Source organism: Phaethon lepturus, unplaced genomic scaffold (genome assembly GCF_000687285.1).
Source record: "Phaethon lepturus isolate BGI_N335 unplaced genomic scaffold, ASM68728v1 scaffold15575, whole genome shotgun sequence".
Classification (NCBI taxonomy): Eukaryota; Metazoa; Chordata; class Aves; order Phaethontiformes; family Phaethontidae; genus Phaethon; species Phaethon lepturus.
Window position 1 is genome coordinate 30,433 of NW_010538516.1, and position 11,788 is coordinate 42,220.

An 11,788-nucleotide genomic window follows, 5' to 3' on the forward strand; every position below is an offset into this window, starting at 1 on the left:
AGTGTCTATTACTGTCATGATCTGATTGACCACCAGAAACTCTGTTGGTTGAAAATTGCAATTAGATAAGAAGGGAAGAAGGAACTAATTTTCATGTAATTACCCTACCTTTTCTTTTGGACGTTTCATACTAAGCTCAGTAAAAGAAGAATGTTTGCAAAAGGAGTTGGAGTAGTTGCAGATTCTTTTAATTAAAAACCTGAAATGCTTAGCCACCATCAGCAAGATCTGGCCTGAACCAACTACACAGTTAACAAAAATCGGTCGTTGATCAGAACAGTTTTTACGTAGAAATCAAATGAAATTATACAGAATACTGTCAAATAACTATTTAAGGTAATATCTGACCTAAATAGATGGTCCATCATGCCGACTTCACTACGGTAAGGCGTTATACAGCCTAACATTTAATAACTAGTCTATGATTATGTCATTGTGTGCTAAAAAGTGTAAGGCAGCATGTAGAGTGACAAGAAAGAGTAAGGTACGCAATGGCTGACTGTGAAAGTCTCCATGCCATTTCTCAAGTGCATGGTGGTGGTTGGTTATCTGCCTTCATGTTGCACAGTTCTGGAGTTACCAATGGGACGGTGTGTCTCCCTCTTCGCTCTTCTTAATACGCTCCACAGTGGACCTTCCTCCTCGCTGCTCTCCTCGGAGCTGGAAATCCCGGTGCCTGTTTCTGTGCCGACTGAAGGCCTTTCATAAGGGTCTCTTTGACATAAGACTTTCTCTTCTTGGCACTCTTGCCTGTGTGGAAACTTAAGACTTTCATTGAAGAAGGCAGAAGCCATGCACTCGGCCGCTGTCTTATCGCAAGCACATAGTAGTTTCTCACACATGCTCCAACCAATACCTTAAAAAGAAGTTGCAGAATTAATGTTTGAAAGCAATAACAATTAGTCAATGTGTAATTTTCCATAGGCAGATGAGCTTTTGAAAAGAAAATTTTCAAATCTGCACTGAATTTTAGTCTCCCAATTCACCTTTAGTCATCTATAGAAGCCTGACGGCAAGGTCCTGGGCAGCTGAAGGTCTCACTAGCTTTAGTTGAATTTGTGAATGTATAGACACCAACAATTGACTTCTGTCTCCAATTATAAAATATCTGAATGTAATGTACTCAGCCTGACCTGGTCACATCATATACAGTGGTGTAACAACCTTTATCTCAACTAGGAAAAAAGCTCAGTTTTATAGTTAAGCATTGCTAACATTTTGTAAGCCAAATTTTTCCGTCCCCATACTCAGCTCTAGCAGCTCACAGGCATGGTGGCATTCAGGCTGTAATGTCATCAGGATACACTGTCATCAGGACATAAAAGATCTCCTCTAACCCAAACTTACATTTTGGCTTATGATCAAAACACACAACTTCAGATCTTGAACTTCTTTCTGCATGACATCCAAGTTTCTTAACTTGTTCCATACAACAGTGATGAGAGAAGCAGCACCTAAAATAAACATGCAACTGAAAACTGTTGCTCTTCCTGCATCACAGAATACCCGCAATTATTTTATCTGTTTATGTTCAATGCTCGTTAAAACTGAGAGAATTTTTCATAGAATGGAAAAATCTTTTCCATAAGGAGGAAGAAAAAAAACAAACCTGCTCCTACTCTGCTCCTATACCTGTTCTACTTTCACAACTTCTTTCCTAATTCCTTTGGTATCATTTGCTTAACAGTGCTGTAGTTTTTTGGTGGTTTTTGGTTTCATTTTAAGATATGTAATTACAATCGTAACTATAGAATCATCATAGAATAGTTTGGGTTGGAAGGGACCTTTTAAGGCCATCTAGTCCAACTCCCCTGCACATCTCCAACTCGATCAGCTTGCTCAGAGCCCAGTCCAACATGACCTGGAAAGTTTCCAGGGATGGGGCATCTACCACCTCTCTGGGCAACCTGTGCCAGTGTTTCATCACCCTTGTTGTCAAAAATTTCTTCCTTTGATGTAGTCTGAATCTGCCCTCTTTTAGTTTAAAACCATTACCCCTTGTCCTATCGCAGCTATGACCTCATCCTCCATGAGAAGTGTCTTCAAGTGTTCAAATATTGTTGGCTGAAAATCTGAAAATTGCATCGTGATAGCTGGAGCCTTGACTAGCCTTCATGTAGCCTGCTTGATCATCCGTAGGCAGTCTTATTTGTGTGCAAGTGTAGGAATATTGTGAGTGCTGTATACTAAATGCTATACTTAGACCTGATGTTGCCCCAGCTGTTATGAACTTTCACACAGGGAGAGATTTTCAGTTCTGAATGCAACACTTTTAAATGAGATTCCTTTGGTTGAATTCTCTGCATTACTCTAGAATTACTCCTTTCTGTCAGCTGTACCCTGACAGCACACAGTTGGCTGCGGCACGTCTCTCTCGAGCTGTGCTCTCTTCTGAAGGACAGTGCGGCACAGATGTATGTTAACTCTTCTGTTCATAAATCACTTTCCAAACCATCTCTTAGCCAAGTCTCACAGCAACCCTTATCCTCGTCTCTTTTGATATACTCTTCCTTCTGCTCTATTTACATCATTCTTCTTTCTTATTTTAATTCAGTTAGTAAGTCCCCTCCAAAACACTGATGCAATGATAGAATATGTCTTATTGACATCATTAGAATATTTCATTATTTATGCATTTAAGTGGATTTTTTTTTTTCCAAAATGTGGCCTGGCTACTGGTATGTAGCTATACAAGGCCCAACAAACGGTATACTGATCTTTGTTGCTCCATAGGCACCCCAATAATACCCATAATTAAAGGCAGATTAGAGAAGAGCCCACACCTGTCCAGTGCATCGATAGGATAACCTCTTCCTTCTTGGCCACAGTAGCAACCATATGACTCAAATTCCTCTGGGCATCGCTCAGTTAAACAGAACAGCATTTCTCCTAGCTGGGGCAGCTCCCTCTTCACTCTTCCATCTCCTCTCTCTTGCAGAAAGGTTAATCGCTCACATACTATAAAACGAAAAATGTTACTTGGCACCTCATGTTTTCACTGGTTGGAGGATCTCTTGTGATGACAGAAGTATTTTCAGAGCTGTCAGAAACTTTTAAAAACAACATTTTACCATTTCTAAATTATTGCTCCAGTCCATGACCTATGGCTCTTAGAATACTACTGAGCAAGGCAGCAAAAATGGGGGGAAAATATTTAAAGGTGAGAGACATCCCTATGAAGATACAAATTATAAGTGAAATTGTATTGCAATGAAACTACTTTGCAATCCTTTGTAATCCTTCATAGTTAAATTTTTCTTCTAGAATACTCAAAGCTAGCTGAGTATTCAGTAGCTTCTGTCTTGGCTAATTCAGAAAATAGAGTCCTAACCTCTTGTGCTTGCACAGTGATAGCTAGACTATGTTGTGCTGGAGGAAACAATAACTTTTTTTTTTTTTCATTTGAAATACCTTCCACCTAGCATTAAAGGTACACTAGGTCTAAGATGTGCATGATTCCTTCATGGTTTGCTTATAAAAATTGTCCCGATAAAGCTTGGCTACCATCACAGAGCAATCAGTAATAGTGTTGCTTTCCCAAAGGACTTTCGCTTCAAAGATAATTGTTTCCTGATCTTACAAACCAGAAAAGACCATCTCTGGTATCAAATTCATGCTTTTTAACTGCAATTCAATTAGAGCTATGATGTCTTTGTCCCAAATGCAGGAGTGATCTGGTGTTACTGTGCTGGCGAGGTCTTGGCATCTCCATGTCCCAACTCCAATACCTCTGTGGCTTCAGCCGCTCAGGAAGAACTGATATTATGGGAATTATCCCTAAGGTTTGAGAGAAGAGTGTGTTCCATGTCAGGAAAAACAATGTCAAAGGGGCCTCTTCTAGGACCTTTTGCCAGGGAAAGGACTTGAAGGGGCTGGTGGTTGGACTGGGGGAGAGAGGGTGAGCTGCTGTTCCCTGTGCATCCTTTTTGCTCCCAGGAGTAATCCCTCTTCCCATCTGCAGCTCTAGACTGACTCCCTGCTTCTTTCAGGGACAGCCCTGGATTACTTCCCTCAGTAGGAAATTCTGCCTACATGCCTGTTTGGGTCTTTGCTCACTCATGTTACTTCACCAAGAACGAACCCCAGGTTCATGCATTGTCGTGCACACTCTGAAAGCTGATGTATCCTATCAAATTTTCCAATTTGATGGAAGGCTGGGTTGATTCTTCATGTCTGCTCTGTTCCAGTTCTGGGACAGCTTCTCCCCATTGGGAAGCCTAACAATATGGATGTCCGTGAGTGTGGATTTGCAGCAGTGACAGGTCTGAAATGTCTTGGGATCTCTGTGAACTCCAGGCAGGAGTTGGAACAGAACCAGAAATGGTGAGAAAAAGGCCGACTCTGGCAAGAGTTTGGCAAGAGGTCAGAGTGAGGAGCAGGGGAAGTTCCTTTTATTGCTTCTGTTGCTTGTAAAATAAAGTGATTAAATTACTGCCTAAAAAGAGAAGCAATGGGAAACATTCACTGAGCTCACTTTAGATCTTGGACTGTATGAAAAATGTACTTATAACCTAATTGTAAATAGTTTTCGTAAGTATTAATGATAACACATTGGTGGAGGAGGTTAAACTGTTGGAAGCTTTTGCAGATGCCTGCATCTCCTGTTGTTCTTGTAAATACCAATACATATGTTCTTGTCTAACTAACTGGTTTAGAATGACTATAATCTTTATACGTAATATACACCTACCTTTTAATAAAGAGGTAGCTGAATATTTCTTTAGATATAACTGGGAAACAAAACATCATTTACCTTTTCCTGCAGGTTTGTGAGGTCCTGTGTCAGACAGCACCAATTCCAGAGCTATTCCAGAGGAAGCTGTGCTCTGGTCACCCCTTGCAGAGCTTGTCTCTGGAGATGACATATGCACGGGGTAGATTTGCAAAGGTAAAGTCAAGTCTTCTTTCGGTTATGTGTCCAAAAGTGCATATTCTGAACCATAAGCAATCGTCCATCTTCTAACATTTGTTTAATTCATAGTTGGAAGACTGTTCATTAATGGTTAGTTCACCTTTCCTGGGCAGTGTTTTTTCTGTGAACTGGCCTTCCCAGTGCAGTCAGTGTTGTGCACCCTGTATTCTATGTAATCTACCCAGGTTTAGGAATAAAATAGTGTTATTCTACACGTCTGTGAAAAATTCTGAATCCTCAGGTAGCTGGGAACAGGAACAGGGCAGTGATGTAAATTAGAATAGGTGTAATTCAGTTTTTACTTGCCTTTTTCTTTTGTCCTTGAAGATGTGCCTCCAAGAATCTTCTCGGTGGGGACAATTTTGACTTGCGCTGAGTTAATATCTCCTGGGAATGAAGCTGGGGAGGTGGTTATCTCTTCCACTGGGACCACAGTTTCCATAAATCCATCCTCTTCTGAATACGCAGAAAGAGGAAAGTGGAAGAAGACATGGAGCAATAAACAGCAAGATTTTCATTTTAGATAGAAGGTCAGAGTAATATCCCCAGGCAGAATTCATGTGAACTGAGGGTCACAGGGAAAAAAAGTCAAAATGAAGATTGGCAAAGAGGACCCACACTGGCCATTTCTTCACATTCCTTGCCTTTCAGAAAACAAGATGCTGGTTAAGCAGAACCAGTATAACTACTGGTTGTTTTTTAATTTTGTATGTTGCACACTGAGGTAAAGAGTTGTGCCAGTTGCTGGAAATCTTATGGGTCACTGATCAGTCAGCCACAGTGAGAGATAAAGTGCAGGTGAGTGTCATTTTCTGAGTAAAGTGCCCGTTTACATGAGGGTACCAAAACTGATAGCAGCATTAGGGAAGGTGGAAAATTGTTTGACTGATGCAGAGCTGGGCAACTGAAGGATTTGCTTCATTGTAACCGGAAGCAAATATTGAGGAGAAAATAAGTTGAGGATGAATAGAAATACAATTTAAAGGAGATACTTTAGCCTAAAAATTAAATTGCTGTTTATTTTTAGGTTATCTGAAGCTTTACTGTTAACCAGCAATGTTTTGTTTAATATGGGAATTACTTAATATTTTTTCTTTCATTTTTAACTTTCACTTCTTATATAAGCTAACATGTAAATGAAAATACTGTTATCAAAAGGAAATAGAATGGTTTCATTTTTTCTAAATGTCAATATGAAGAATGTGTCATTTCAGAAACAAAATACTTTGAAAATACTAGTGAACATGTGTTTTCACATTTCTAAACCCTTCATTTTAAATTCCGTGGCTAAAATTATTAATTGGATTAAAGTCAAATTCATTAGATTTGTTCCTCTGAAGTCCTGTTTTTAGTATGTATTGAAAATAACCTGTCATAGGATAAGAGAATAGATTAAAAAAATGAAGGTACCAGTAAGAACACAAGGGATACCACGAAAGGTGCAGAAAGGGAGCAATAGCAATACAGTAGTTTTAATAGCTAGCAAGGTGCAGATTTTATGCCACTTTGTTTGACAGTGATGTGTTAAGATGAAAGCGATTGCTGCTAGATGCAGAAAATAAAACTGGAGATTGGGAAATTCTGCACTTCGCTGAGAATAGATAGCACAAATAATCTTGCCAGAGCCATGCAGACCTCCAAGACAACGGACAGATTTTCTGGTGCGTTCAAGTTAACGGAGGAGAACATTTAGTGATTTTGACCAGTGCTTAGTACAGCAATGCCGTAGTTCTGTACTGGGGTGGGAGACATGGCCCAGACAGCAGAATCAAAGGCAAAAAATGGCTACTTTCTACTGGCCATATTCAGTGTTCCTTGACATTTTTCTGGTGCCTGAAAATCCTTCCTACAAAAAAGGGGCCACTGAAAACTCCCAGATCTACCGAAGTGCTCCACTTCCAGCCGTAGCTACTGGTGTGGCTGTGCTCAAAGCAAAAACAGCTGTGAAAGCTGAAGTCGGTTCTACACTGGGAAAGAATTCCATGATATTCTGTATAGTAAAGGAGGAGGCAAAATCAAAATGAACCCTTCTGGCAGCAGATGATATGAATGTAATTTAAAGGACCAACATTATATTGGAAAACTTTATATGAAGAGGTTTTCACAAATACTTGCGTGAGGAGTGGAAATGAGTGGCTGGAGGCAACAGAGAGCAAATACTTCTCAGTCTGGTTTTATTGTTTGTGTATCTGCTATCTGACCCTGATCTAAATTTGATTCTCCGGCAGCCCTGTTGTCACCATGCACGGATTTTTAACTGTGATGCTTTTGAGATGAAGTATTTCTGTGTCAGCCAAGGGCAAAGGAAAGCTGAGAGTCACTGACCTTGTATCGAGGGGATGGAGGGAGCAGGAGCTGTACCTCTGTGGTCCCTTGTGGTAACTGCAAAAAGCAGAGCAATGCATTTCTGGGGTGACTTTTACTGAAAACATCATAAAGCTTAGCCAGACATCACTGCTAGCCTTGTTTTATAAAGAGGGCAATTAGGAGAAACAAAGCGGTTTGCTCAGGGATGTGCAAGTCAGCAGAAGAACTAGGGGTGTAATCCAGAAATCCCGAGCTGCAGACTTTTGCCTGTGACACCGTAAAGCTTCATAAACCAGAAATCTGTTTTCACCCAGAGTCAAGAGTGACTGATTCATCAACGAAAGTATAATCAGACTCTTACCTCCAGCTTTGGAAGTCCCCGGGACCATCTCACTGGGCTCAGAAGAAATCACTGTGGAAGACAGAAAATGTAAACTCAGAAAACAAGTTGCCAGCACAGACTCTTATGAGATGTCAGCCTGCTGAGAAGAGGTTTTTCAGCGAAGCAGGGAGACCCAGGCATTTCCTGTATAGAGATTTGCTCATTTTTCTCTGTGGTGCGTCGATCGTTGTAGACAAAGTGATACTGATAGAATCTCATTGCTGCATTCAAATAACGTCCTTTACACTAACAAAGAAATGGGATGGCTGAAGAGGCAAATTCAATATTAAGTCAATTTGACAGACAAATACACTGAAGAGAATTAGCTCTAAAATCTCTGTGTTGTGCACAGAAGGATGCCACATTCCTTGTGAGCAACTCATGTTTACCTGCATTGAAAGTCAGGTGTGGACGGGCAGCTAGAAGCCGAAATACTTCCCTAACCTCTATTTTATTTATTTGCTGGAAAAACTTTTTTTGTTTATGATCATCTACATTTTGATAAATTATAAACACATAAATTATAATAAAAAATCATCTCTACATCTTTTTGACTGTTGTTAGGATGTTGTGATGTGAGGACGAATGTCTTTGCTTTTGAACATGTTTCTGAGTAGTACCTAGCTTCGGCTTAATGCGGTTTCCACATTTGTCAATGGTGAAGCTCCTATGGGCTTAAATGGGGAGAAAGCTAGTTAAATGGCAAATGGTTCTCCAAATATTTCATTCGAAGTCTGACTAGATAAGTTATCTGTGATACGCTTTCAACTTTCTAAAATTCCTCATACAGGTTTTATCCTTTGGCAATATTTTGAGCCTTAGGATGAACTATGCTACTTTCGAGAGCAGAAGTAATCGTTTTCTCAGGAAGTAAAAGATTACTACAGATGTGCAAATACAGGCGCACGTGCTCCTTCAGGAGTTCTCAGTTTTCTGTTACCAAGCCTCCCAGAAGCAGCTAGAAAAACATGAACCAAGACTGGAGCTATTGTTACCTGAGAACAAGAAATACTTGGTAAAAAGCAGACCTTAATAATACAGGAGAGGTATGAAGGAATAGCCAGCACTTACACTTGACATAAAGCCTTTTCAGATAGGTGCCCCTATGCATGTGGCACTTTTTTTAAAATAAAAATACCCAACTGTTAAAGTCTGAAGCACTGTTTCTTAAAAAAAAAAAAAAAAAAATTCCTTATGGTTTTGCATATTTCAGATTCACCCTTAGGGCAGTGACTTGCTTTGAGAAACACAGAAGAGCACACTACAGATTGAAACCAGCTTCCTAAGTTCTCAAAAAGTGCAACTTTCCACCTCTCCACTCTCCCACAAAATAACTCCTGAGTTTCTCCGAGTTGAGCAGTGGCTTGGTCGCACCCATCCAGTGAACTTTTCTTGTGTGCTTGGCAGATACGGGGTCTCTGTACGTGACAGTATGGCTTTGCTTGTGATGGGGCCACACGACAAGAGTGCGTTAGCTACATCAGGCAGCGGATGGTCTAAGACTGGTCTCCTTCTGTATTTCACTACTGTATGACTTGGCCCTCACTTACTCGCATGCCCTCCCAGAGCCACCCAGGGCTTTGGATGGTTTCTTTCCACGGCCTCTTGTGTTGTAGCGTACACCGCGCAGGTAGGAAGAGAATAGTTTTCTCCTACCGCAGCAATGAGATTTTGCAAGCGTCCGTTCCCGAATAAGATAACTATTGACTGTAGCAGAAAAATATTAAGATTGTCAGGAGAACCACTTCGTCTCGTGGTTTAGGAACTCACCCAAGAGGCACCAGAGAGGGACTTCAATCTGGATCTCTATGTTCCAAGTAAATAAACCGCCAAGCTACTGGCTCATTTGCAACGAACCATGCTCAACTTCTCCTCATGCCACTGCTTGATCTTGCATAATTAAATGTCTCTTTAAAGACAACAAATATGCAATTGTCTGTGGGTCTAGTGGTTGGCACCCACACAGCAGGTCTCTGCCAAACAGCCCACCTGCTGCAACCTGTGTTCCCAGGGAAAAAAAAGGTTTGTCGAGATGAAAACAGGTTTTGTCGTAGGGTGCTCATTCTCAGCGCTTGGGAAACTTACTCTAAACACTGATTAAGCACTGTTGAAAAATTGCACCTTCTCATTCTGCCTTGAATTTGATCATCAGAACATTATATCTACTTTTATATCAGCCCTTTTAGAAGGACAGAAAGAAAGCAAAAAGCTTGTTCTGGTATTTTACTCTCTCAGCTTTTGGGAGACGAAAACAGTGCTTCTGGCACTGTAAGCTGCAAACCTTCTTCCATGGATGCAGTTGCAGCCTGTGTTTTGTCAGTCCCCCGATGAAGGAGCTCTGCAAAAATAAAAGCATTCTTACTCCGGAGTGGAGGACCTTGGCATAACAGGATCAGAGTCATCAGAAAGGAACTTATTTCTATTGCTACTGTTGTGCTTTTTGTACAGTTATCATATGATATAAATACAGCAAGTACAAACCTAGTTAATGCAAACCAGAAGTATGGTTACAGTATTAAAATCCTGCCTTAATATTTATTCACCCCTGATACTAAATTCTACTCAGCAACATACAGTGTAATAAAAAAATAATCCCTCAGTCTCTATCATAAAGAGCTTCAACCTAAAAACCAGAAACTGGCTAGCAATCAGCATTCTTTAAATTCCCATTTCAGCAGGTACTTAAATACATGGCCTATAGGGAAGGTATGAAGAAAAGAATTCAACATTTAAACAGAAAATGTAAATGTTTAAATCCAGGCGCTTGGCTAGGAACCTTGTTGAAGCAGGGCCTTAAATGCGCATGCAAATAGAAAAGGATCCATCTGAAAATATTTTTAAGTTGCTTTTAGTGTGTTTCTTCTTATATCATTTCTAATGAGATTCAGGGTGCTCTTCTGAATTCCTTCCCAGAAAAAGGAGTCATTTGGCTGAAATTTTCCTGTGCACCTATGTAAAATGTTGTCACAAAAACGGTGCCTTAGTTTATTAGGCTTTTTTATCTTCCTTTCATATTTTGACAACTTTCTAAAACTTGGCTTTGCTTCTCAGAAAGGAATTCATAGCTTCCAAAATACTCATGTTATTTTTCTGAGTATAAATTTATTTTGATTTAACATACTCCAGTCAAAGAATTACAGAGATAAGGACATACCCTCCGTGTGAAGTGTTGTCATCTCTCTCTGGCTGGTTGTTTCTGAAAAGGAGAAAGTTCTCTCATAGACTAAAGTGTGAGAAGGGGGTTTGTCACTAATCTGAGTGCAACAAATCAGGAGTTCATTGAATTTAGGCCTATTAAAGCAAAGGTTTAGGCAAACATATCCCCATTTCATTCATGTTTTTTTCTCTGTAATAAAAATCTGCCAAAATCCTTTTTGTAGAAATTTGTCAGATAGGATTTTTTTTTTTTCCAAAGCCTGAACTGGACAGAACACCTACACAGAAAGATAATAACATGAGTGAACACTAAATAAAAATGTTTCATTCAAAGGATTTTTTTTTTCCCATAATCAGGGAGCCTAAAATTAGTGGAGGTATTCAGTGAGTTAGAGTTGAACCTATCATTATCAGCAGTGGAAAACCAGCATGATTTTCCTGTTAACACCTAACAATATCACCTTTATTTGTAATGTGTTGGAACTGCCATACTTTATATGAGAGCCATCTGATCCCAGTGAAGGATTACTGGCTTACACGAAACAATTTTCTGGCTTCGATGCAAATTTTCCTGTGGCATTTTCTTCTCCCTTGACCTATTCTCGAGGGGATGCATGCATCCAGAGCATGATATAGATGTGTATATCTGTCCTTAGCACTGGGGTGTGTGAATATGAGCCAAAGGATTAGAAAAACTAACATTGCTTTTTCACTTCTGTCTCAGCTTGGGAGTTCAGAGGTCTTCTCCCTGCCATGCTCTTGATTGCAATCCATATAAATTAAGTTTTTAATCCAGCCCTGTTCCCACAGGATAGGTATTCAGTCTTACAAGGCTGTAATTTCAGCTACAGAGCACAGATCAGTGTATGACAATGGAGATAAATATCCCCTTCATCTTTAGAGAGGATTTTTTTCTTCCAAGATGGAAACCAAGTAACAGAGCAGAGTGTGTCTATTTTCTCCTTTCGAGCTAGTTTTTGCATGATTTAAGGGGATATTTGAGCTAGCAATATTTTCAGTTTGGCATTCCT

General features: G+C 40.0%; 1 protein-coding gene across 1 annotated transcript in view; it reads right to left on the reverse strand.

Annotated features, from left to right (window-relative positions):
* Positions 1-545: 545 nt before the first annotated feature.
* Positions 546-11,788, reverse strand: part of OC90 (otoconin 90) — a 21,687-nt gene continuing 10,444 nt past the window's right edge. Inside the window, exons 7-14 of the mRNA XM_010286842.1 lie at positions 9,883-9,939; positions 7,581-7,631; positions 7,238-7,294; positions 5,219-5,368; positions 4,754-4,852; positions 2,784-2,958; positions 1,348-1,454; positions 546-856 (exon numbers count right to left, since the gene is read on the reverse strand). Of these exons, the coding sequence (XP_010285144.1) occupies positions 546-856; positions 1,348-1,454; positions 2,784-2,958; positions 4,754-4,852; positions 5,219-5,368; positions 7,238-7,294; positions 7,581-7,631; positions 9,883-9,939 (1,007 nt within the window). The remainder of the gene's footprint in view (positions 857-1,347; positions 1,455-2,783; positions 2,959-4,753; positions 4,853-5,218; positions 5,369-7,237; positions 7,295-7,580; positions 7,632-9,882; positions 9,940-11,788) is intronic.